We start from the raw sequence: 26,298 nt of genomic DNA, 5'->3' as shown, positions 1-26,298 counted from the left end.
TAAGATGGTTGGTGTGGGAGTTTGTTTCTCAATTTCTGGTGAAGACCAAAGCTAGTATCTACACCGCAACAATACTTTTAGAACCATAGAATCCCTACAGTGCAGAAGACCATTCAGCCCATTGAGTCTAAAAGGACACCCCACCTCGGCCCACTCCCCGCCCTGTCCGTGTAACCCCACCTGACCTGCACATCCCCAGACACTAAGGGGCAACGTTGAATGGTCAATCCACCTAACCTGCACATCTTTGGACTGAGAGAGGACTTTGGAGCATCCGGAGGAAACCCACGCAGACACAGGGAGAAAGAGCAAACCCCACACAGACTGTCACCCAAGGCCGGAATTGAACCCAAGTCCCTGGTGCTGTGAGGCAGCAGTGCTAATCCACTGTGCAGCTTTAATGGAAATATTAATGGACTTGGTTGTGTTATTACTGGGTGTCCACAACAATGTACTCACCTGCAGGATATAAACTCTAATCATGTAGATTGCACCAAAGACAAATGTTACAATCCATCGAATAATGCCATAAGGTGTGGACTTGTCTAAGAAGGATTGGTAGGTCTAAAAAGAAAATGTTTAAAAATGTGAGCATTTATTTCGACTCTGATTTGTCCTTTACAAGTGAATGCATGGCTCAGTCAGGGAACAATATTTAGATCAGGAAGGTGTGTTAGTTGATCTCAGAAAGCACAGCTGCTGAGTTGCTACAAAGGATCTCAGGGATCCTGGACTGCGGAGGAGACATGGGGGGGGGGGATGTTAGACAGAGATTCCAGCTGAAAGCTTCTCCCTCCATAATCTAATAGCCTGCCAACACAATAGCCACGTGGGCAGCGTGACAGTTGTATACCCCATCATGGGAGTATACCCCAGTACGAAACTGTCTCCCCTTCGCAGGAAGTTTTAAAAAAAAGATTTCTCAAAACCATTAACAGCAATGAAATCAAATCTCTTACATACTAATAGTGCACATTCATATTTTTTTTGGATTTGGTAACTTGCTAAATTCATCTCGCATTCTCAAACGAATTGAAAATAGGGTTCACCCTTCTTCAATGACCAACTAGAATTACCTAATAAACTACAAGAAACAGGATTTGACCTCATAGAGATAGCAATGCTCCATTGTGATTTGGGAGATTAGACCATTTGCTGATTAACTGTTATGGAGGGAGGGGTGAAGAAGGATGTGACTTACCTGTCCAATCTGTGTAAAAAACCTGCTGATTGCTGATGGTTTCCCATGAATGGCATCTCCACTGCTGTCCCCTTCTGACATACTGTTTTTAAAAGAAAAAGAAAATAGATTTTGAGAAGTTGAACACTACTTTTCCCGAAGAGCTTACACCATGTTGTTCTGCAGTTGGCAGCACGATGGCACAGTGGTTGGCACTGCTGTCTCACAGCGCCGGGGACCCGAGTTCGATTCTAACCTTGGCCGCCTGTCTTTTTCGAATTTGCACTTTCTCCCCATGTTTGCATGGGTTTCCTCCGGTTTCCTAACACAATCCAAAAGGTGTGCAGGTTAGGTTAGGCCATGCTAAATTTCCCCGTAGTGTCCAAAGATTAGGTGGGGTTACGGGGATAGGGTGGGGTAGTGGGCCTGGGAAGAGTGCTCTTTTGGAGGGGCGGTGCAGACCCGATGGGCCGAATGGCCTCGTGTGCACTGTAGGGATTCCACGATTTTCCTCCAGCTGCCAATCCCTCTGCTTACTGTCCTCTCCCCAAACCCTACTCAATTGTGCTATCTACTATCAGTGGTAACGGCATCAACCATCTTGTCCCTACAATATGGAACTCCTTCCCTTTAAAATAACTCCTTAAAACTTCCAGACCCCAGCACACTTTCAGCCTTCTCCCCTCGCACCCTACTCCTGCCCAAGCTTGGCAACTTATTAAGCTTCTTGGTTTGTTTCAAAGGTGCAAGATAAATGCAAGCTACTGTCGTTTCATTGTCCCAAACAGATAATGCTACCAATTCCACCATCCCAACTCCTGCTCTTTCTGATTTAGGTTGGAGGGCATTATGGCCTTGGACTAACAATCCAGATTCTGCAAATTCAAATCTCACCCCGACAAGTTATGAAATCGAATACAATAAAAATCTGTGGGCAGCAGAGTAACAGAAAACGATGCTGGGATTATGGTGTGAATCCAACTGCTTCACCAGTGCCCTTCATGGAAGAGAACCAGTATCCCTCCCCGGTCTGACCTACATGTCACCCATCCCAAACAATGACTTAGGGAAACTAGGGATGGTCAATAAGTGCTGCGTTGCCACTGTTGTCCCACCTCAAGATCAAGTAAGAATACACAATATGCTGGATTTTGATCAAAATACCAATTGTAAAGTAATGATGATTTTATGCACAAAAGTGACTAACATACCTGATTTAATGGCAGGTGTTTTATAACTCAAATAATGAAATGCTACGGTATGCCAAAGTCAGATTTCCAAACAGTGTTGTTGAAGTAAGCAAAGACGTTGTGTGTCCTTGTTTAGACCTTTACAGCCTCTCTATACACTGATCCAGCCAGAGCTCCGGATGGGGGGCTGAACAGAAAGCACAAACTGGGAGATATTTTATGCTGGCAAGACTGTTTGATGTTAAGTTGTCTTGTGCCGGGGCTGAGGATTCAGGGAGAGATGACGCGCCTTTCCTTTTGCCAAGTGCACAATGCTGCTGAGTTAAGGAATGATCCGATTTCATCAGGGAGTCTTTCTCTGAGGAAATACAATTGAGAAGGAATTCAGCTGAAGCAACAGGGTAGAATTGGACAAGTAAATATATCAGAGGAAAGAGGAGGAGGGGAGGGTGGTTTAAATATCTATCATCCATTAGCACTTTAACTCTGGTCTCAAATCTGACACGCAAGTCAAATTATTTTTTCAGGAAAATGGTCCACTCACAACGTCCACATTCATCAATGGTCAGAGCCACTTACATTTTTATTATATGTCATTCCACTTTTGCCGGATCACATTCCATGATTATGTCCAGTCATGATAAAAGGCCAATGGCGATTGAACAAGGAAGTTCCTTTGCTTTCCTGAGCCAATTTTATTTTTTAAATTTAGAGTACCCAATTCTTTTTTTCAAATTAAGGGGTAATTTAGACTGGCCAATTCACCGACCCTGCACATCTTTTGAACTGTGGGGGGGCGAAACTCACGCAGACACAGGGAGAATGTGCAAACTTCACACGGACAGTGACACGGGGCTGGGATTGAACCCAGGTCCTCAGCGCCGTGAGGCAGCAGTGCTAAGCACTGTGCCACCCTTTCCTGAGCCAATTGTACCCGGGATTGTCTTTCTGAGAAAGTCACTATTAGGCAGCCAGCTGATTGAGGCTCTGCTGCAACATAACCCCCGAGAGGGAGCAGATTTGGCCCATGAAAGAGGATTACCATTAAATAAAACATCAATGGAATATGCTTTCCATGTAACCCCCTCAACCACCATTTAGAGCAGGGAATAGAAATCCTTCCAATTCAGTTACTCCAGCCATCAGTGAGTGCTGCACTCTACCCAAGCAATGTGCCTCAACCTTTACCTCAACAAAGCTCCTACTCTAGTTAGTGACACTTTGGATAATATTTTGTTTAGCCCCACCCCTCCCAGCATGCTTTGCAGTGGCGGAAGCGGCTCACCATTGGCTGGTGGTGGGATCTTCCAGCCCGCCACGGTCAATGGACTTTCCTGTTGTTCACATCCTCTGCCACTGGGGAACCCACCCTTTGTTTCCTGAAACCACTATCCTGGGGTTGGAGTGAGATTGTTAATTTGCACTAAAGCTCCGTGCCACAGTTACGAACTGGGCTATCAAAGAATGTAAAAGATGTGAAGGTTAGGTGGATTGACCGTGCTAAATTGCCCCTTAGGTGGGGTTACGGGTATAGGGCGGGGGCGTGGGCCTAGGTAGATGGTCGGTGCAAACCGATGGGCCAAATGGCCTCCTTCCGCACTGTAGGAATTCTATGATGATAAAAAAAAAAATCCCCACCTTCCGCAACCTGCTATTCTTCCTGGGTGTCAGCCGTGGCTCAATGGTTGCACTCTGGCATGAGTCGGCTGTGGCTAAAGACTGGTCTAAGTTGACACACCCGCATAGTACGGAGAGTTTACTGTGCTGTTGGAGTTGTCATCTTTCAGTTGAGACATTAAAATTAGACCCCATCTGCCCTCAACCAACGTTGCTAAAACATATTAACCGATTATTACATCAAAGCGGTTTGGGGGAGCTTGCCGTGTGCTAATTAGCTGCACCATTTTCTTTTTTTTTTTTAAATATGTTTTATTGAAATTTTTTTCCCAAACAACAATTTTTCCCCTCTTGCAAAGCAAACGCAACCATAACAATACAGAACTTTTTAACAATACACAAGTAACAAAACCCCTTTATCTTTGACCTAAACTAAACTAAACCCCCCCCCTCCCCCCTTCCCCCCCCTTCTCCCTGGGTTGCTGCTGCTGGTCATCTGTCTTCCCTCTAACGTTCCCCTAGGTAGTCGAGAAATGACTGCCACCGCCTGGTGAACCCTTGAGCCGATCCTCTCAGGGCAAACTTTATCTGCTCCAGTTTAATGAACCCCGCCATATCATTTACCCAGGCCTCCAGTCCGGGGGGTTTCGCCTCCTTCCACATGAGTAGGATCCTGCGCCGGGCTACTAGGGGCGCAAAGGCCACAACGTCGGCCTCTTTCGCCTCCTGCACTCCCGGCTCTTCCGCAACTCCAAATAGAGCTAACCCCCAGCCTGGTTTGACCCGGGCCTTCACCACCCGCGAAATCACTCCCGTCACTCCCTTCCAATACCCTTCCAGTGCCGAGCACGCCCAAAACATATGTGCGTGGTTTGCCGGGCTCCCGCCACACCTCCCACATTTGTCCTCCGCTCCAAAGAACCTGCTCAATCTTGCTCCCGTTATGTGTGCTCTATGTAGCACCTTAAATTGAATCAGGCTAAGCCTGGCGCATGAGGAAGAGGAATTTACCCTGCTTAGGGCATCAGCCCACATACCCTCCTCTATCTCCTCCCCTAGTTCTTCTTCCCACTTTCCTTTTAGTTCGCCCACCGACTCCTCCCCCTCTTCCCTCATCTCTCGGTAAATCTCTGACACCTTGCCCTCTCCGACCCACACCCCTGAAAGCACCCGGTCCTGTATCCCCTGTGTCGGGAGCAATGGAAATTCCCTCACCTGTTGTCTAGTAAACGCCCTCACCTGCATATATCTCAAGAAATTTCCCCGGGGCAACTTATACTTTTCCTCCAATGCTCCCAAGCTAGCTGCCACATTTTCTACATTAAAACAGAGACTACACTTCAAAAGTGCTTTTTAGGTCATGAAAGGCGTTATATAAATCATAGAATTTACAGTGCAGAAGGAGGCCATTCGGCCCTCGAGTCGGCACCGGCCCTTGGATAGGGCACCCTACCCCCGTAACCCAGTAACTCTATCTACCCTTTTTGGACACTAAGGGCAATCCACCTAACCTGCACATTTTCGGACTGTGGGAGGAAACCGGAGCACCCGAAGGAAACCCACTCAGACACAGGGAGAACGTGCAGACTCCGCACAGACAGTGACCCAAGCCGGGAATCGAACCTGGACCCCGGAGCTGTGAAGCAATTGTGCTAACCACTATGCTACCGTGCCGCCCTGTAAGTTTTCACTTTCTAAAATGCTGAGAGAAAATCAATGCAGCGTTAAAAGTTGGGAACAAAATAACATAACAGATATAACAGAAGAGAGGGCTCCTGAGGACTCGAGAATTAGATGCAGCAACTGAAAAAAGGAAGCAGAGATACTCTGCGTGTGAGAGAACGAGCCATAAGGAAGGATTATTCGGAAGAACGTGAGCAGCATCGACAGTGCAAAACACACGAGTATAAAACTGAGACAGCAGATCAGACACGGCTGTGTCAGGAACTTAGTCGGAAATAAATCCACCATTCAGAAGGGTAGCGAGGGGAAGGAGCCAGCTAGTGGGTTTGGGATGGGGAAGAAAGTAAGGAGATATTACCCCCCTCCTTCCGCTGAACTTTTCCATTTTCCTGAGCAATGAGATGTTTACGGAAAAGGTAACACAAAGGAGAAAGGTCAAAATGATCGGAACAATGTTACTTCCTGACATTTGCTTTAAAAAGCAATTATTTAACAACAGAAATTCCCAACCATAAAAAGGAAGAGCAGGACATGTAATCAGTCAATGTGAGAAGGATTAAATGGTGCACAGAAGTTACGAAAAAAACAGACCAAAACACAAGTATTGCCAATTCCGATAGAACAATATTTTGGCAAAGCTTGCAGAAGTCCCAACAAAAGTGTCAATGAACTCACGGCGACGTGGCAGATGGAGCACTTGCACTGAAAACCTGTCAGCCATAAAACACACCTTACCGGTGTGTAGCAGTAACTGTGATAAGCTGCTTTGCATGAGATCATTTGCAAAGTCTGGTATCACCCATACGGTTCTAAAAAGCACAGCCCCATTCAGTGTGCAGCATTGGTTCTGCACTTCCAGGCCACATGGACACCGCTTACTAATTTCTGAATCATTCAATCAGAATGATAGTGGGACTAAAAGAATTAAATTATGAGGACAAGCTGCATTGTCTCAGTTTGTACCCCTGAGTATAGGAGATTAAGGGATGATATAATTGAGGTGGTTAAGATAATTAAAGGATTTAATGGGGTTGTGAGAAACGATTCATCAGATGGGAGTCCAGAACAAGGGGGCAGACCCTTAAAATGAGGGCTCAGCTATTCTGGAGTGTTGACAGGAAATGTGCCTTACACTAAGGGTAATGAAAATCTGGAACACTTTGCACACCGAGGCTGGGAGGTCAATTGAAATTTTCAAAACGGAATGGAGTAGATTTTTGTTTGACAAAGTTACAGAAAGAGAGCAGGTATTGGAGTTAGGATACAGATCAGTCCTGATTGAACTAAGTAGACAAACAGGCTTGAGGAGCTGAATGCTCTACTCTGGTTCAGTAAAACACTGGTATCAACACCATATTACTGGCACATCTTCCGTGAGTGGTCACAATCCAAAAACAGAAATTATTTTTCGACACTTTCTTCAAATATACCTTTTTTTGATAATTTTTTTAAATAAATAAATTTTAGATTACCCAATTCTTTTTTCCCCCAATGTCAGGAGCAATTTAGCGTGGCCAATCCACCTACCCTGCACATTTTTGGGTTGTGGGGCTGAAACCCACGCAGACACGGGGAGAATGTGCAAACTCCACACGGCCAGTGACCCGGGGCCAGGATCGAACCCAGTGGCCTCAGTGCCGTGAGGCAGCAGTGCTAACCACCGCACCACTGTGCTGCCGATATCTTCATACATACCTGACGCGTGCCACTGTTGTTTAGTGAGCCATTTCCTATTTAGCAGCCATTCAATAAGATCATGGCTGGTCTGGTTGTGTCTCACCTCCACTTTGCTATCTGCCTCCGTAACCTTCGATCAAAAATCTGTCCCATCTCTGCCTTGAATGAATTCAATGACCCAGCTTCCACCGCCTTTTGAGGAAGAAAATTCCATAGACTAATGATCCTTTGAGAGAGAAAAATTATCCTGGTCATCGTCTTAAATGGGTGACCCTTTATCTTTATATAAAAAAAAAGATTCCCCCCCAATTACGGGGCAATTTAGCATGGCCAATCCCCCTACCCTGCGCATCTTTGGATTGTGGGGGTGAGACACGGCGAGAATGTACGTACTCCACACGTGAGTGACCCGGGGCCTCGGTGACATGAGGCAGCAGTGTTTAACCACCGTGCCGCCCTCCTGTACACAGTATTTCAGATACTGTTGCTTTAGGGTACACAACCACCCACCTCTCCCCCTCATGTACTGCCGCTATAGGGCACACAACACTACCCCCCCCCCCTCCCAACATGAAAGGTGATGACTGAACATTTGGAAAGGCAAAGCTCAGTCCACCATTGTCAGCATGGTTTTTAAAGGGTAAGTCAGGTTGACAAACTTGCTTGAGTTCTTTGAGGAATTTAAAAAAAAAATTTCAAGTGTCCAATTCCTTTTTTTTCCAATCAAGGGGCAATTTAGCGTGGCCAATCCACCTACCCTGCACATCTTTGGGTTGTGGGGGTGAGATTTGCGCAGACACAGGGAGAATGTGCAAACGCAACACGGACAGTGACCCTGGGCCGGGTTCGAACCCGATGCCTCAGCGCCGTGAGGCAGCAGTGCTAAACTCTAAATATATTTTTTAAATTAAAAAAAAAAAAACACCAAGCAATTCTTCTAACTGAGGTTAATTAAACATAGTCTCAGATCACAGGGCTCATCCGAAAGTTCCATAAATATTCTCTGATGTTTCTTAGAAAGCCAGTGAGCCAAACAATAAAATCTTCTCTCCCTAAAAGCAGTTGATATAAAATCATTTTTTTCTCTGGGTCTAAATATTAACCGCAAATTCAATCGAGAATCACTCTTGGGTACCAAACAGGGAGTTGATTGGAACAAAAACAGAAAATGCTGGACAATCTCAGCAGGTCTAATAACATCTGTGGAGAGACAGCGGAGCTCGTGTTTTGAGTCCGGGTGACTCTTCGTCAAAGATGATTGGAATTTGTACATTCAATGACAGTAATTTTCACCCCTCCTCCCCCCACCATCCCATATAATCTTATCCAAGCTTTGTCATTGGCTAACCTCCGGATTTCTCAGTATTAAATGCAATTTGCATGTGTCCTGTCCGGTTTCCAGAGTGCTGGAAAACTCTGAAAATGGATCTCACCATTCAGAATGTCCTGCTTCCTGCTACAACAAAGTATTAATCTCAGATTCAGAACTATCTTCATCTCTCTGCGCTTGTTAATAAATACCAACAGGAGCAGCCCAGAATGAATTACTCGAAGTATTCTGTTGGTCACAGCCTGTAGCTAAAAGCAGGTTTGTTGCGATCAGTTATCCAATTGGAGGCAGCATGGTAGCACAGTGGTTAGCACGGCTGCTTCACAGTGATAGGGTCCCAGGTTCCCAGCTTGGGTCACTGTCTGTGCGGAGTCTGCACGTTCTCCCCGTATCTGCGTGGGTTTCCTCCAGGGTGCTCCGGTTTCCTCCCACAGTCCAAAGATGTGCAGGTTAGGTGGATTGGCCATGATAAATTGCCCTTAGTGTCCAAAGGTTAGATGGGGCTACTGGGTTACGGGGATAGGGTGCATGTGTGGGGCTTAAGTGGGGTCCTCTTTCCAAGGGCCAGTGCAGACGCGATGGGCCAAATGGCCTCCTCCTGCACTGTAAATTCTATGTTCAATTCACCAGCTTCTACGCCAAAATCAAAATATCACATTTTGGAGATCTGTGGATCCCCAGAGCGATTACACGACAGTAATCTTATTGAATTGCATGCAAGATCATAAACTGTGACAGTCAAGCTTAGCAATTCACACCCTGACACAATCATCAGCAGTCTGATGTGTGATTTCATAATAAATGTGCTAACAGATCTCTGTGGTAGTGTGTTGGGAGCATGGATGTGATATTTAATTGTGAATGTAGCTTGCCCTTTTCAGGCACAATGCCATGCAGGGGAAATGCTCTAAGCAGGTCCTGAGATCAATCGCAGTTTAATCAGTGGGAGGGATGGTTGCCAAACACATCTCACCACAGAAACAAACCCAAACTCACCATGAATTTAATACACTTCAGAGACGTGAGGGTGAAGGGCACTCTCGATACAGAACATACAATTTGTTAGTAATAGAAAATTAACTATTTTACATTTATACAGTCGTTCACCCTCAGCAAAAGCAAAATACTGCAGATGCTGGAAATCTGAAATAAAAACAGAAAATGCTGGGGCAATCAGCTCCTCATGTCTCTTCCAGCAATCGATTGGATCAGGGTTTCCCAAACTTTTCCAGCCATGGAACCCTTTTGACCTCCAAAGAGTACTGAAGAAATCCCTGAGAAACATCCTTATTGTGTTGAAGGGCCAAATCACAAAAAAAAAGATTTTACAGAAGTGTTTTCTATTTCTTGTACGTATACATTTGCTATGATGAAAAGTTCTTGTATTAAAAATGTACTTAGGTCTCAACGTTTTGTAATTTTTAAATGGGAGGAACATTGTTGCTGCTCCTTTGGTTGCTGAGTACTGCTGGAATGCTGAATTCACATATTTGGCACACAGACACACCTCACTTTCATGCAGCCACACCAGTCATCGTACCCTTCATCTCACCCGAGAGCGCACACACTTCACGTCACCTGCGAACCCACACACTTCACCTCACCCGTGCGCCCACACCGTCACTTCACCCACATCCGTCACCTCCCACACGCACCACACCCGTCACTTCACCCACCCGTGCACTTCATCTCACTCTTTTTTTGGTAAATTTAGAGTACCCAATTTCTTTTTCCCAAAAAAAGGGCAATTTGGTGTGGCCAACCCACCTACGCTGCAGATCTTTTGGGTTGTGGGGGCGAGAGTCTCGCAAACACGGGGAGAATGTGTAAACTCCACACGACAGTGATGCACACACCTCACGTGAATACCCGCGGTCACCCGCGCACGCACACACACTTCACCTCACCCGCTCACGCACACTTCACCTGCCCACACGTGCACTTCACCTCACTTGACCCGTGCATACACTTCACCTCACCTGCGCGCGCGCACTTCACCTGCCCACACGTGCACTTCACCTCACTTGACCCGTGCATACACTTCACCTCACCCACGCGTGCGCACACTTCACCTCACCCGCGCACGCGCACACTTCACCTCACCCGTACCCGCACATTCACCTCACCCGCGCACACACACTTCACCTCACCCGCGCGCGCACTCACTTCACCTCACCCGCGCACGCACACACTTCACCTCACCCGCGCACGCACACACTTCACCTCACCCGCGCACGCACACACTTCACCTCACCCGCGCACGCACACACTTCACCTCACCCGCGCACGCACACACTTCACCTCACCCGCGCACGCACACACTTCACCTCACCCGCGCACACACACTTCACCTCACCCGCGCGCGCACTCACTTCACCTCACCCACGCACGCACACTTCACCTTACCCGCGCACACACACTTCACCTCACCCGCACATGCACACACTTCACCTCACTCTTTTTATTATAAATTTGGAGTACCAAATTTTTTCCCCCCAATTAAGGGGCAATTTAGCGTGGCCAATCACCTACCCTGCTCATCTTCTGGGTTGTGGGAGTGAAACCCATGCAGACACTGGGTGAATGTGCAAACACCACGCAGACAGTGACCCACACACTTCACCACAGACACACTAACTATGGCACAGCTCCCCACACCCCACTCACAGGCTCTGATCTCCCCTATCCTCTTACAGGGCCCACTCCACCCTTTCACATGCCCCCCCAGAACCCCTCATTTCGCAGAGCACACTCTCCACCGTCACCACTGTTTCAGGCCCCGCACTCCACCCCCACTCTCGCAGGCCCCGCTCTCTTTCATCACCCACCCCACTTCTGCAAGCCCCACTTTCTCACCCCCTACTCAAGTAGGCCCCATGGTCACCCCCCCTCGCAAGCCTCAGACCCCCCACATAGTCCCCGCTGACCCCCTCGCAGGCCTCACTCTCACCCCCACTCAGGCCCTGCTCTCTTTCTCTTCCCCCACCCCAACAGACCCCGCTCTCCACCTCTCCCATGGGCCCCCCCACATGCCTCGCGCTTTCCTTGATCGATACACAATGCTGTTTCCAGTTTGGCCAATCAGAAGTGAATTCCACAAAGCTCAAATTGTATTGATCAGCCTGGTCTGCCACAGAACACTTGGGGGACTCCCAACAAACCCCAGGGATTCGCAGAACCGTTTGGCTACCCTTGAATTAGATGATGACTGGTTCTGTATCTTAGCACCATCCACCATGCAGAATGACTGCTAAATGGCAGATCACTGGCAGCCGCTGCCTACTGAATACATGGGAGTACAAGAAGCACTCCATCAATTTACTCTCCTTCCTGGTGTATCTGTATTCCACTCTATAGAGTAAAAGATAAAGCAATCCGATCTCATTCAGGGCAATTAAAGTTGTCCAAAATAATTACTTGCCCCTTCCCAGACCGATCCCTTTGAATAATTCTATACCAATTTGTTCAATTTCCCTAGTCTGACACAGCTATCTTAATTCACTAATTTTATTCACTTGCTGTCAAGAGTTTCCACCCAAAGTGCCTCAGCTAAGTCAGATTCACTCCTGCAACCAACTACATTCTCTTGAGATGGGAAGAAAGCAGATAAAAAGAATGTGCACTCAAATGGAGCTTCATCTTGACCTCACGTCATCCCGATGTACTTTACATCCAATAGAACGCACTGATTCAACAACCACTCCCTCCACCACCGACACACAGTCGCACCAATGTGTGCCATCTATGAGATGCACTTCAGCAACTCACCAAGGCTCCGTCAACAGCACCTTCTAAACACACAACCTCTACCAACTTGAAGCACAGAAGCAGCAGTTGCAGGGGGACCACCATCTGCAAGCTCCCCGCCAAGCCACACATTGTCACCGAGGCAAAATCCTGGAACTCCCTAACTGTGCGGCGGGTGCACCTACACCACATGGACTGGAGGCTCACCACCAACTTCTCCAAGGCATTAGAGATAGGCAATAAATGCTGGTCCAACCAGTGAGGCCCACATCCCGTGAAAGAAAGTTAGCAAACGCGGCAGTCCATTTCCGCCAAGTAGGATCCCGCAAAGAGAAAACGACAAAGTGCCAGCAGATCTGTTCAGCTAATGGAGGGAGGAATTTTTTTTAATATTAAATTTAGAGTACCCAATTCATTTTTCCAATTAAGGGGCAATTTAGCGTGGCCAATCTACCTACCCTGCACATCTTTGGGTTGTGGGGGCAAAACCCACGCAAACACGGGGAGAATGTGCAAACTCCACACGGACAGTGACCCAGAGCCGGGATCGAACCTGGGACCTCGGCGCCGTGAGGCTGCAGTGCTACTCACTGCGCCACCGTGCTGCCCTGAGGGAGGAATATTGACCAGATTGTCCGATTTGCCTTCTATTTTTCAAATACCATCATTGGATCTTTAAATAATAACCTACCACAGAGAGCAGAGAGGACTGAAAGGTCTTGAGATTTGGGACAGACGTTTTGAAAGGGGAAAGAAAGTTGAGATTCTGCTGAATGCATGTGACTGAAGCAGAGACATATGTCAACATCGAACAGGAGGTAGGGGAGGAAAAAGTTAGATGAAGGGGTACAGGAAAAGAGTAGCCAAATAGAATAGAATTAGTTGATAACACATATAGTTGATGTGGAGGATAGAGTGTAGGCTGGCTGGATCAAACAGCCTGTTGTAACTATATGTCATCACGTGGTAACTATGTAATCAGAATAGATTCTTACAACTTGAATATTCATATAATTAACTAAAATTCTTGGCTTCTTTTACTTTTCGGTGTCATCTCCTCTAACTCTGGCCTTTTGTGCAGTCCCAATTCCAATTGCTCCACATTTGCCGGCCACGCCTTCAGTTATCTGGGCCCAAACTCTGGAATTCCTCTCTCTCCTCCTCTCTCTCTCTCTCTTTTCTCTTCTCTTCTCTTCTCTCTCCCCCCCCCCCGCCGCCTCACCCTCCTCCTTTACAACACTTTTTTTCAATCTACTTTTTTGACCAAGCTTAGGCTCATCTGACCCCAATAGCTCTTTATCTAGTTCTGTACCATACTTTGTTTGAAAATGGTGCTGTGAAGCACACTGGGGTGTTTCATTGCATTAAAGGTATTATATAACCATAAACTGTTGTTGTTTAATTTCAGGACAGTGGAGGTACACAAATTAGTTCGGCGAGAGTCGGATTCCTGACGCATCCTTTCAAAGCTCGTCCTGAATTACCAAAAATGCTCACTGCTGTAAAAATCAGTGATTTCTTAACTGCTGTTTCTCAGTATGTGTAGTTAGCACATTCTGAAATTCACTTAAAAATCAGTGCGTTCAAGATATGGAAATAGTTTAATGGCCTAAACCTTATATTATATATGCTTAACGTGTCAGTTGTATCAGCTGGTGTCAGTTCAGTCCAGACTGTTTCTGCTCGCCCACAGCTTAAAGCTGTTAAAAAGACGCACAGAGACCCACCAGGAGTTTATCACCTTCAAAATGGGAAAAATAATTCAGAAATTTAGAAAATGCTCAGTACAGATTTAACACAGAGGAGCAAGTTACTTTTCTCTTTCATTCTTCTTCTGAAGGCTCTGCCCCAGGCTGGCTACGACCCCAGCAGGATAACAATTAGGAACTGTAGCCCCATATAAACTTAACCTCTCTCATTTAAGGTACTCTTAATTGCAATATCTCAACTGCTGCTTTGGCTAAGGTTGCCCAACTCAGTGCAGACCAATGATCTAAACTGATCTCTTATTTGTGAAATCAGGTTCTTGTGGTCTATTTCCTGACAGCCTAGATTATGACGTTTGTAATAATAGTTTTCAATATCCTAATCTCTGCAGTGGCAGATCCACTATTGGTCATTAATTACCAGATTGAGAGAGGAGTGAATATTCTGAACTGATTATTCTTTATTGCAAACTTATCTTCACAGAAATTGCAAATGCGATGCAACCTGAAAGTTCATTTTTGATACATGCTAACTCTTCAAAGGTTGCTGAGGTTAGGAACCAATTGTAAATTTCAAAGCTGAGATGGCAGAATTCTGTTGGCCAAGAGTAGTACAAGATCTACAGAACCGAGGGGCAGATATACTGACATTGGAGACAGTCCAGAGAAAGTTCACTAGGTTGATCTGATCCCAGGTATGGAGGGATTTTCATACGAGTGATTGATTAAGTTGGGCCTGTACTCATTGGAGTTTAGAAGAATGAGAGGTGGGGCAACACGGTGGCACAGTGGTTAGCACAGCCTTCTTGACACTTACTGTTTTGTCTCATACATGAGCAATAAATACTGCAGGGCCTTTTGGGAAGAAAGACAAAATAAGGGGAGCATGGTAGCGCAGTGGGTTCGCCCTGCAGCCTCACGGCGCCGAGGTCCCAGGTTCGATCCCGGCTCCGGGTCACTGTCCGTGTGGAGTTTGCACATTCTCCCCGTGTTTGCGCGGGTATCACCCCCACAACCCAAAGATGTGCAGGGTAGGTGGATTGGCCACGCTAAATTGCCCCTTAATTAGAAAAAATGATTTGAGCACTCTAAATTTATATTTTAAAAAAGAAGAATGAGAGGTGACCTTATCGAGACATACATGATTCTTAGGGGCTCCACAGGGTAGATGCTGTTTCCCTTGTGGGAGAGTCTCGGACCAGAGGGCATAAGCTCAGAGTAAGGAGCCATGCATTTTAGACAGAGATGAGAAGGAATTTCTTCCTCTCAAAGGGTAGTGAATCTGTGGAATCCATTGTTTAAAATAAATTTAGAGTACTCAATTTGTTTTTTCCAATTAAGGGACATTTATTATTATTATTATTTAGAGTGGCCAATTCACCTACCACACAGACAGTGACCCAGAGCAGGGATCGAACCAGGGACCTCGGTGGCGTGAGACACTGTGCCACCATGCTGCCCCCAATCTGTGAAATTCTTTACTGCAGAGGGCTGTAGAGACTGGGTGGTTAAGTATGTTCAAGGTTGGACTTCCGGTTGCGGCTATGCCTAGGTAGGTCGCACGTTCGGCAGCTCACGCCGGGAACGGACTTTTGGGCTTTTCAGAGGGGCCCCAACGGCAATTGTTCGACGGCTTCCAGTGTGGGAAGGTGACAGCAAGGTCCCCCCGACATTATATGGATTGGACCAGGAGTGGAGCGGTTAAAAAAGTGATCCTGGTGCAGCGAAAAGTGCGAGGGAGGAAAAACAAGATGGCGGAGGGTGGAGACCAAGCAGCGTGGGCGCAGTGGTCGCAGGAGCAGCAGGAGTTTCTTAAACGCTGCTTTGAGGAGCTGAGGACAGAAATACTGGTGCCAATGAAGGCGCCGATTGTGAAGCTTGTGGAGACCCAGAAGGCCCAAGGGGCAGCGATCCGGGAGGTGCGGCAAAAATCCTCGGAGACCGAGGACGAGATCTTGGGCCTGGCGGTGAAGGTGGAGGCGCACGAGGCGCTGCACAAGAGGTGGGCGGAAAAATTCGAGGACCTGGAGAATAGGTCGAGGAGGAATAATCTTCGGATTCTGGGTCTCTCTGAAGGAGTGGAGGGGCCCGATGTTGGGACATACATGAGCACAATGCTCAATTCGCTGATGGGCGCGGGAGCTTTCCCTAGGCCCCTGGAGCTGGATGGGGCTCATCGGGTCCTGGCAAGGAGACCCAAAGCCAACGAGCCGTCAAGGGCTGTAGTGGTGAGATTCCACCGCTTTATGGACAGAGAGTGTGTCCTGAGATGGACCAAAAAAGAACAGAGCAGCAGGTGGGAGAACACAGAGATCCGAATTTATCAGGACTGGAGTGCGGAGGTGGCTAAGAAGAGGGCTGGTTTTAACCGGGTTAAGGCGGTTCTCCATCGGAAGGGGGTGAAGTTCGGGATGCTGCAGCCAGCGCAATTGTGGGTCACGTTCCAAGATCGGCACCACTATTTTGAAACGCCTGATGAGACACGGAATTTTATACAGACTGAAAAGTTGGACTCAAATTGAGGGTTTGTCGTGGGGGGATGTTTACTGTGTTTACCGCGTTTGGAGAATTTTTTTTTGTTTGAGTGCTGGGTGGGGATGGGTGAATGGATTTGATGTGGGGGCTGTGGGAGAGTGTGGGCGTCGGTGTTGGAGGGGCAGGGCCCCACAGAGGAAGAGGGGGTGGGTGGAGGCCCGGGGATGGGGAGTTGGGATAAGGCCGCAAACAGGAGCTCTGCCATAGGGGGCGGGGCCGGCTCAGGAAAGCGCGGGCTTTTTCCCACGTTAGGGAAGGATGGGGGCAGGGCCGGGGGGGGGGGGGGGCTGGAGAGGAACGCACACTGACTGCCAAGGGGTGGGGGGATTCTCACACTGGGGGGTCGATGGAATGGCGGGAAAGGCCGGGGTCAGCTGACTTACGGGAGTGTCATGGGGGGAGCAAAATGGCTAGATGAGGATCTAGCGGGGAGAGGGGGCAGAGGGAAGGAGGAACTGGGTTGCTGCTGCATTGGCCAAAAGAGAGCTGGAAGTAGGAGAGGTAGTCGGGGCGGGAGTCCACCGCCTGGGGGACTGGAGGGTGCGGGAGGCGCGGGCACATGGCTGGCCTAGAAAAGGAGATGGCTAGTCGGCAGGGGGGGGTGCAAGTAGCCCCCCAATCCGGCTGATAACTTGGAATGTGAGGGGCCTGAATGAGCCGGTCAAGCGCACTTAAAGGGACTGAAGGCAGACGTGGTTATGCTCTAGGAGACACATCTGAAGGTGGCAGATCAGGTTAGGCTGAGAAAGGGATGGGTTGGGCAAGTCTTTCATTCAGGGCTAGATGCGAAGAACAGAGGGGTTGCAATACTGGTGGGGAAGCGGGAGTCGTTCGAGGCATTGAATATTGTAGTGGATAATGGAAGTCGATATGTGATGGTGAGTGGTAGGTTGCAGGGGGTGCGGGTGGTACTGGTGAACGTATATGCCCCGAATTGGGATGATGCCGGATTTATGAAACGCATGCTGGGTTGGATTCCGGTTCTGGAGGTAGGAAGCTTGATAATGGGGGGGCTTCAACACGGTGCTGGACCCAGCACTGGACTGTTCTAGGTCCAGGATGGGTAAGAGGCCAGCTGCGGCCATAGTGCTCAGGGGGTTTATCGACCAGATGGGGGGAGTGGATCCATGGAGGTTTGCCAGGCCGCTGGCCAGGGAATTTTCCTTCTTTTCCCACGTCCATAGAGCCTATTCCCGGATAGACTTTTTCATTTTGAGTAGGGCGCTAATCCCGAAAGTGGAGGGAACGGAATATTCGGCCATAGTCATCTCGGACCACGCCCCGCATTGGGTGGAGGTGGAGTTGGGGGAGGAGAGGGAACAGCGCCCGCTGTGGCGCCTCAATGAGGGACTGTGGCGGATGAGGGGGTGTGCGGGCGGGCGCATTGAAAGATATTTGGAGGCCAACGACAACGGGGAGGTGCAGGTGGGGGTAGTCTGGGAGGCGTTGAAGGCGGTGGTCAGGGGAGAGCTAATCTCAATTAGGGCCCATAGGGAGAGGGGAGGGAGAGGGAGAGGTTGGTGGGGAGATTTTAAGGGTAGATCGGAGGTACGCAGAGGCCCCCAAGGAGGGGCTACTTAGGGAGCGACGGAACTTCCAGACGGAATTCGACCTGTTGACCACGGGGAAAGCAGGGGCACAGTGGAGGAAAGCGCAGGGGGCGATGTACGAGTATGGGGAGAAGGCGAGTCGGATGCTGGCACACCAGCTTCGTAAGAGGGAGGCAGCGTGGGAGATTGGTGGAGTTAAGGATAGAGGAGGGAATACCGTGCAGAGTGCGGTGAGAATAAACGAGATATTTAGGGACTTCTATGGGGATCTGTACAGGTCTGAGCCCCCAGCGGGGGAGTAGGGGGTGCGACGATTCCTAGATCAGCTGAGGTTCCCGAGGGTGGAGGAGGAGGAGGTGGCTGGTTTGGGGGCGTCGATTGGGCTGGAGGAGCTGGTTAAAGGATTGGGGAGCATGCAGGCAGGGAAGGTCCCGGGGCCGGATGGGTTCCTGGTTGAATTCTACAGGAAATACGTGGACCTGCTGGGCCCGTTGCTAGTGAGGACTTTTAATAAGGCGAGGGAGGGGGGGGACCTTGCCCAAGACAATGTCCAGGGCGCTGATTTCTTTGATCTTGAAGCAGGACAAGGATCCATTGCAATGTGGGTCGTATAGACCGATCTCGCTCCTCAATGTTGACGCTAAGTTGCTGGCGAAGGTGCTGGCTACGAGAATTGAGGACTGTGTCCCGGGGATGATTCATGAGGACCAGACGGGATTTGTGAAGGGTAGGAAGCTAAACACAAATGTGTGGAGGCTCCTCAATGTGATTATGATGCCCTCGGTGGAGGGGGAAGCAGAGATAGTGGCAGCTATGGTCGCGGAGAAGGCCTTTGATCGGGTGGAGTGAGAGTATCTTTGAGAAGTGTTGCGGAGGTTTGGGTTCGGGGAGGGGTTCATCAGTTGGGTCAGGCTGCTCTATAGAGCCCCAGTGGTGAGTGTGGATACGAACCGGCGGAGATCGGAGTACTTACCGGGGGACAAGGCAGGGGTGCCCCTTATCCCCCTTGTTGTTTGCACTGGCAATTGAGCCATCCAGGAAATGGAGGGGACTGGTCCGGGGCGGGGGGGGGGTGCTTTCGGTACCTAGGGATCCAAGTAGCTAGGAGTTGGGGGGGCCCTGCACAAGCTCAATTTGACGTGGTTGGTGGAGCAGATGCAGGAGGATTTTAAAAGATGGGATATGCTGCCACTCTCACTAGCGGGTAGGGTGCAGTCGGTCAAAATGACGGTTCTCCCGAGGTTTCTCTTTGTGTTCCAGTGCCTTCCCATTATGATCCCCAAGGCCTTTTTCAAACGGGTAAGCAGGAGCATCATGGGATTTGTGTTGTCGAATAAGACCCCGAGGATGAAGAGTGTGTTTCTGGAGCGTAGCAGGGACAGTGGGGGGGGCTGGCGCTGCCGAATTTGTGTGGCTATTATTGGGCAGCCAATGTGGCGATGATCCGTAAGTGGGTAATGGAGAGAGAGGGGGTGGCGTGGAAGAGGTTGGAGATGGCGCCCTGTGTGGGCACAAGCCCGAGGGCGCTGGTGACGGCATCGCTGCCGCTCTCGCCGACAAGGTACACCACGAGTCCGGTGGTGGTGGCGACGCTGAAGATCTGGGGGCAGTGGAGGCGACACAGGGGCGAGATGGGAGCCTCGGTTTGATCCCCGATTCGGGAGAATCATCGGTTCGTCCCGGGAAGGATGGATGGGGGGTTTCGGAGCTGGCATCGGGCAGGGATTAGAAGAATGGGGGACCTGTTCATCGATGGGACGTTTGCGAGTCTAGGGGCACTGTAGGAGAAGTTTGCGCTACCCCCGGGAAACGCTTTCAGGTACATGCAAGTGAGGGCGTTTGTGAGGTGGCAGGTGAGGGAATTCCTGCTGCTTCCGGCACGTGGGATTCAGGACAGGGTGATTTTGGGTGTATGGGTTGGAGAAGGCAAGGTTTTGGCGATTTACCAGGAGCTGAAGGAAGAGGAGGAGGCCTCGGTGGAGGAGTTAAAGGGCAAGTGGGAGGAGGAGCTTGTGGAGGAGATAGATGAGGGTCTGTGGGCTGATGCCCTGAGTAGGGTTAATTCTTCCTCCTCTTGCGCCAGGCTCAGCCTAATACAGTTCAGAGCGCATATGACAGGGGCGAGGTTGAGTAGGTTCTTTGGGGTGGAGGACAGATGTGGGAGGTGCTCGGGGAGCCCGGCAAATCACGTCCATATGTTCTGGCCGTGCCTGACACTGGATGGGTTTTGGAGGGGTTTTACGAGGACTATGTCCAAGGTGGTGAACGCCCGGGTCAAGCCGAGCTGGGGATTGGCATTATTTGGGGTATCGGGCGAGCCGGGAGTGCAGGAGGCGAAAGAGGCCGGTATTCTGGCATCTGCGTCCCTGGTAGCCCATCGGAGGATTTTGCTACTATGGAAAGATGCGAAGCCCCCTAGTGTGGAAGCTTGGATCAATGACATGGCAGGGTTCATCAAGCTGGAGAGGATAAAGTTTGCCTTGCGAGGGTCTGTGCAGGGGTTCCTCAGGCGGTGGCAACCGTTCCTAGACTATCTCCCGGAGCGTGAGGAGGAGGTCAGCAGCAGCAGCCAAAGGGGGGGGGGGTTCTTTTGCGGTGGCGTTTGGGTGAAGGTGTTTTTCCCCCCCCCTATTTGTGTTTTTAAATGTTATATGGGGGGTTATTGTATATGGGGGAAATCCAATGTATAATTTCTGATTGTTGTGTTCTTGTTTCTTTCTTTTTGTTTGGGGGGGGGGGTGGTTTGTTGAAAATTTGAATAAATATATATATTTTTAAAAAAGTATGTTCAAGGTTGATATAAACAGATTTTTAATCAGCAAGGGAATCAAGGGTTATGGGTACAAGGTGGGAAAGTAAAGTTGACAGATCTCATGAATGGTGGAGCAGACTTGAAGGGTCAAATGGCCTACTTCTGCTCCTACATGTTATGGTCTTGTGGAGTTAAGAGACAGAAGAGCCATAATCTAACTGATGTTGGAACAAGAACTCAGGGTTAAATGGCCTACTCCTGTGCCTATGTTATCACTGGAGTACAACAAACCTCCCCAGTGCAAAATCCTGATCTAGCAACCAACAAATGCAATAAAGGAAGCTTGCAACATCAGCAAATAAGAAAAGAAGGGAGGACTGAAACATTACTGGGTGTTCACAGCTCTCTGTACAAGAAGCAAAGTGGTCCATTGCTCCAGAAAGTAAAAATAAAATATTTCAGAGAGTAACCCAGAATACACCCAAGGGCAATTTGTGCTTTTCTTGTGATTACAACATCCAAGTGTACAGCAAGTTGTTTCACACATATCAACCCTCTCTGGCTACTGAAGAGTTTTTAAAAAATAAATTTAAAATACCCAATTCATTTTTCCAATTCAGGGGCAATTTAGCGTGGCCAATCTAGGGCGGCACGGTAGCACAGTGGTTAGCATTGTCACTTCACAGCTCCAGGGTCCCAGGTTCGACTCCCGGCTTGGGTCACTGTCTGTGCGGAGTCTGCACGTTCTCCTGTGTGTGTGCGCGTGGGTTTCCTCCGGGTGCTCCGGTTTCCTCCCACAGTCCAAAGACGTGTAGGTTAGGTGGATTGGCCATGCTAAATTGCCCTCAAGTGTCCAAAGGGGTTGGGTGGGGTTGCTGGGTTACGGGTATGGGGCGGAGTTCTGGTCTTAAAATGGGGTGCTCTTTCCAAGGGCCGGGGCAGGCTCGATGGGCTGAATGGCCTCCTTCTGCACTGTAAATTCTATGTAATCTAGTAATCCACCTACCCTGCACATCTTTGGGGTTGTGGGGCCGAAACCCACGCAAACATGGGGAAATGTGCAAAACACCACACGGACAGTGACCCAGAGCCGGGATCGAACCTGGGACCTCAGCGCCGTGAGGCTGCAATGCTACCCACCGCGCCACCTTCCGGTTACTGAAGAATTACTGTGATACTGAGATCAAATTAAACTATGGATGACAAAATGTTGGAGTTCACCCCTCATTCTCCTGGTCATCATCATGCTCAGGATCATGGGTCAGTCCATGACAAAAACAGCAATGCTTGCTCATTCAAAACTCAGTGATTAGAACATAAAACTGTGATAAATCTAAATTATATTTACATTTAGAGTAAGTTTCCTCAAATAGTACACCCCTGGCAGATTTGCCTTTCTGTGAAACTGAAAACCAAAATTCAAGGCACCACTCAGGAAACACCTGTCATCAGCAAATTGTTCGTCGTAGACTTAGCCTGAGGCCTGCACCTCTGGAGAAGGAGAGTTTGAACTCTATTGAGACACCATTTGGAAGCAATGTATCTCTGACAGTTCAGGTAGCTCAGCAAGGCAGGCTCTGGTCCCGCGGGGCATCACGGGAGCTGTAGTCCTGCCGCCGACTCACCCAATCGGGAGGTGCCGCTGAGGAACTACATTCCCCACAACGCACCGCGGCGGGGCTACCCTCGCCTCCTTTTAACTCCAAGGGGGAAAACGGATAGAATGGAGTTTAACGCCGAAAGCAGGCCGAGCTGCAGTGTGAAGGGCCCGCTCTCATTGACGAGTATTGTCTCAGGAGCTGTGCGGCCTCCGCGGGTGCAGGTTGGGATCTGTAGTCTTTCCGTCAGTTCCGGCCGCCTCCCAGACCGCACGGGGCATGCGGGGAGACTACATGTCCCATCATGCCCCGCGCTCCCGCCGACTGCTTCCGGTTTCTCCATTCACCCCCAGCTCCTCTGAAAGGCCGCAGCGTCTCCCTGAGGCAGAGAGAGGGCGCCGCGGGAGGCCTAGTGAGGAGGGGAGGAAGGGGACAGCGGCGAAGCGCGGCCGTTAGAGTGACGGTACTCTGGGTTATACTGTCAGATTGAAGTGGCCCTTGTCGCCCCGGGCTCACTTTGGGCCGCTCTCGCTCTCTCTCACCTGAACAGCCGCCCACTCGCTCGAAGCGGCCTCCACTCCCCAACTCTACACGTCACTGCGGCCTCGTTCCCGCTGCCGCCCAGACCCCACCGGCTGCCGCCCGCAAACATCGATCGGCTCTCATCGACTGCGCGGCGCTCCACTTCCTGTGTTGCCACATGGACTTCAGCTGTCAATCAAGAGGATGCGGGCAGGCAGCAGAAATGTCATCCTGGAGCATTTCCCCAGGAAGCCCTTACATCCGAAAGGTGCATTCATGACGTTATGCAATAACTACAGCAGAGAAGAAGGCTATTCGGCCCGTTGTGTCCATGCTAGCTCTCTGCTGCCACAACTCAGCTAGTCCCATTACCACAGCTTTTCTCTGAAGGCTGTGTGAAGGCTAGCCTAAACCTGTGATCAGTGTTCCCTGAAGGTTCCCTTACTGACACTTGATGCACCTCATTCCCAGATCCAGCAATGCCTCCTTCCTCATCGGGCCAGGAGCCTCGCCTGAACACCTATCCCATGTTCTTCACCTTTCTCCCTTTTACCCTATTACATATTTTAGAATATGAATGTTTCCCATTCTACTCTTGAACTTCTCACTAATTTCCCTGAAAATTTGCTCCTCTATATCTCTCCCACTAGTTGGTGGCCTATAGAATACACCCAGCAGTGTAAGGCTAGCTCGGGCAACTACACAGCCTCCAGAGAGAAGCTGTGCAGAGCTACAGGGTAAAGGGACTAGCTGAGTTGTTGTAGCAGAGGGCTAACATGGACACAATGGGCCGAATAGCTTCCTTCTCTGCTGTAGCTATTGCATAATGCCATGAATGCACCTTTTGGGTGGAAGGGCTTCCTGGGGAAATATTTCTTAACCCTCACCAAATAGATTCTGGCCTTGACCTTCCAGGGCATCTTTTCTCTCCAGCACTTTGATACTGTTTACTCCATAATCTATATTGCCATTCTTTCTCCAATCTTTCCTGAACAACTTGGCATATTCAGTACCCAGTTCTGCCCTTTTTTGAGGACGATTTTGGTTATTGCCTCAATTTCATATTCCCATGTGGCTATCCTGTGCCTGTGCTCACCAATCGTATTGATCATACTCTGCATGTTCATGAACATGCACATTAGACTGAGTTTAGGCCTTGCTGCATTGCCACTTCCTCTGACCTTACCGTTCCTTACTCTTGTGCTATATGTCTCTTCCAATTATTTGTTTCTCCTTTTTTTTCAATAAATTTAGAGTAACCAATTATTTTTTCCAATTACGGGGCAATTTAGCATGGCCAATCCACCTAACCTGCTCATCTTTGGGTTGTGGGGGTGACACGGGGATAATTTGAAATCTCCACACAGACAGTGACCCAGGGCCGGGATCACACCTGGGACCTCAGCGCCGTAGGCAGCAGTGCTAACCACTGTGCCATCATGCTGCACCCGTTTCTCCTTTTTAATGCTTGTCCTGATTCCCATCCCCCTGTCAGGTTAGTTTAAACCCTCCCCAACAGCACCAGAAAATCTCCTTATGAGGACATTGATCCTGGTTCTGTCAAGGTGCTACCACCCGGACTGAATAGATTGCTTCTCCCCCCGAGCTGGTCCCAATATCCCAGGAATCTAAAACCCTTCCTCCTGCACCATTCTCTTTAGCCACACATCCATCAGCTCAATCATCTTATTTGTATACTCATTCACACGTATCACTGGGAGTAATCTGGAGATGACTTCCTTTGTGGTCCTGCTTGCTCGTCTCCTTCTTAGCTCCTTAAAATCTATCTTACGGCTTCTTGTTGTTGGTACTGATACGGAACATAGCTGCTGGCTGTTCACTCTCCTCCTCAAGAGTGCTCACAGGTGCTGAGTGATATCCTTCACCATGACACTAAGGAAGCACCACCTCATCCTAGATTCATGTCTGCAGCTGCAGAAACATCTGTGTTCCCTAGCTATAGAATCCCCTAACGATATCACTTTCCCAATCTTACTCTACCACACACCCCCAGTCCACTCCCCAGTACAGCTGAGCCACCCTACGGCTTCATCTGGCTGCTCCCTCCAGAGGGACCATCACTCTCACGAGTATTTAGAACTAACTTAAACACAAAGGGCCGTGACATCATAGAATGTCCAAGCCCAGAAATGGAAAGAGTCAATTGCTTTTCTTTCTATGAGACACCCAGTTTAATCTTGTTCGCCTGCTTGACAATCAAGCCATTTAGTAGTATTCTTTTTCAAGTAAATATCTAATTCCCCTCTAAAGACATTTATGGACTTTTGAAAAAATCAATTTAGAGCACCCAATCATTTATTTTCCATTAAGGGGCAGCTTTAGCATGGCTATTCCACCTACCCTGCACATCTTTGGGTTGTGGGGTGAAAGCCATGCAGACACGGGGAGAATGTGCAAACTCCACAGGGACAGTGACCCGGGGCTGGGATCGAGCCCGGGCCCTCAGCGCCGTGGGCAACAGTGCGCCACCGTGCCGCCCGATGTTTATGGACTCTACTTTAACTATGATTTGCCTGGCGCAGTGGTTAGCACTGCTGCCTCACGGCACCGAAGTCCCAGGTTCAATCCAGGCTCTGGGTCACTGTCCGTGTGGATTTTGCACATTCTCCCCGTGTCTGCGTGGGTTTCGCCCCCACAACCCAAAGATGTGCAGTGTAGGTGGATTGGCCATGCTAAATTGCCCCTTAATTAGAAAAAAAGTGAATTGGGTACTCTAAATTTATTTTTTAAAAACTATGATTTGTGACAGAGAATTCCACACTTTTAAAAAAAATTCATTCATGGGACATGGGCAGTGGCTGCGCGGTTGCAAGGTTCCCCAATTATCCTGAGGTACAACTAAGTAATTTGTCAGCCACTTCAGACAGTAGTTAATAGTCAATTGGAGTAACGTATAGGCCAGAATGGGTAACAATGTCAAACTTCCTTCGCTGTTAGTAGCGGTTGAGCTTTTCCCGACAATTCAACAGCTTCACTTGCGTAGAACCTTGTTCGGACCCCGTCGCAATTTGTTGTCCCAGGGTGTCTGAGCACCATACCCCAGCAAGGCTATATTAGTCTTGGAGGTGACACAGCGTGCGTTGACCAGAGTGATACCGGTGCTTAAAAGGTTAAACTTTGAGGCGAGGTTGCTGAAACCTGGTTTGAATTCCATTGAGTTTAGAATGTTCCCGAGTGATCTAATCGAGGT

The 26,298-nt window shown here is 49.0% G+C and overlaps 1 protein-coding gene across 2 annotated transcripts in view; it reads right to left on the bottom strand.

Annotated features, from left to right (window-relative positions):
- rer1 (retention in endoplasmic reticulum sorting receptor 1) overlaps nt 1-23,232 on the bottom strand; it is a 44,409-nt gene extending 21,177 nt beyond the window's left edge. Inside the window, exons 1-4 of one of the 2 annotated variants that reach the window (XM_072478058.1) lie at nt 23,108-23,216; nt 2,392-2,728; nt 1,202-1,283; nt 460-564 (exon numbers count right to left, since the gene is read on the bottom strand). In XM_072478058.1, coding sequence (XP_072334159.1) covers nt 460-564; nt 1,202-1,282 — 186 coding nt within the window. In that variant the 5' untranslated portion in view covers nt 1,283; nt 2,392-2,728; nt 23,108-23,216. Of the gene's footprint in view, nt 1-459; nt 565-1,201; nt 1,284-2,391; nt 2,729-23,107 lie in introns of both variants that reach the window. The other variant, XM_072478057.1, reaches the window with a different exon arrangement.
- Nucleotides 23,233-26,298: the final 3,066 nt, after the last annotated feature.

Source organism: Scyliorhinus torazame, chromosome 16 (genome assembly GCF_047496885.1).
Source record: "Scyliorhinus torazame isolate Kashiwa2021f chromosome 16, sScyTor2.1, whole genome shotgun sequence".
Taxonomy (NCBI): Eukaryota; Metazoa; Chordata; class Chondrichthyes; order Carcharhiniformes; family Scyliorhinidae; genus Scyliorhinus; species Scyliorhinus torazame.
Note: the sequence above shows the minus strand (reverse complement) of the source record. Positions and strands in the feature narration are given on the sequence as shown.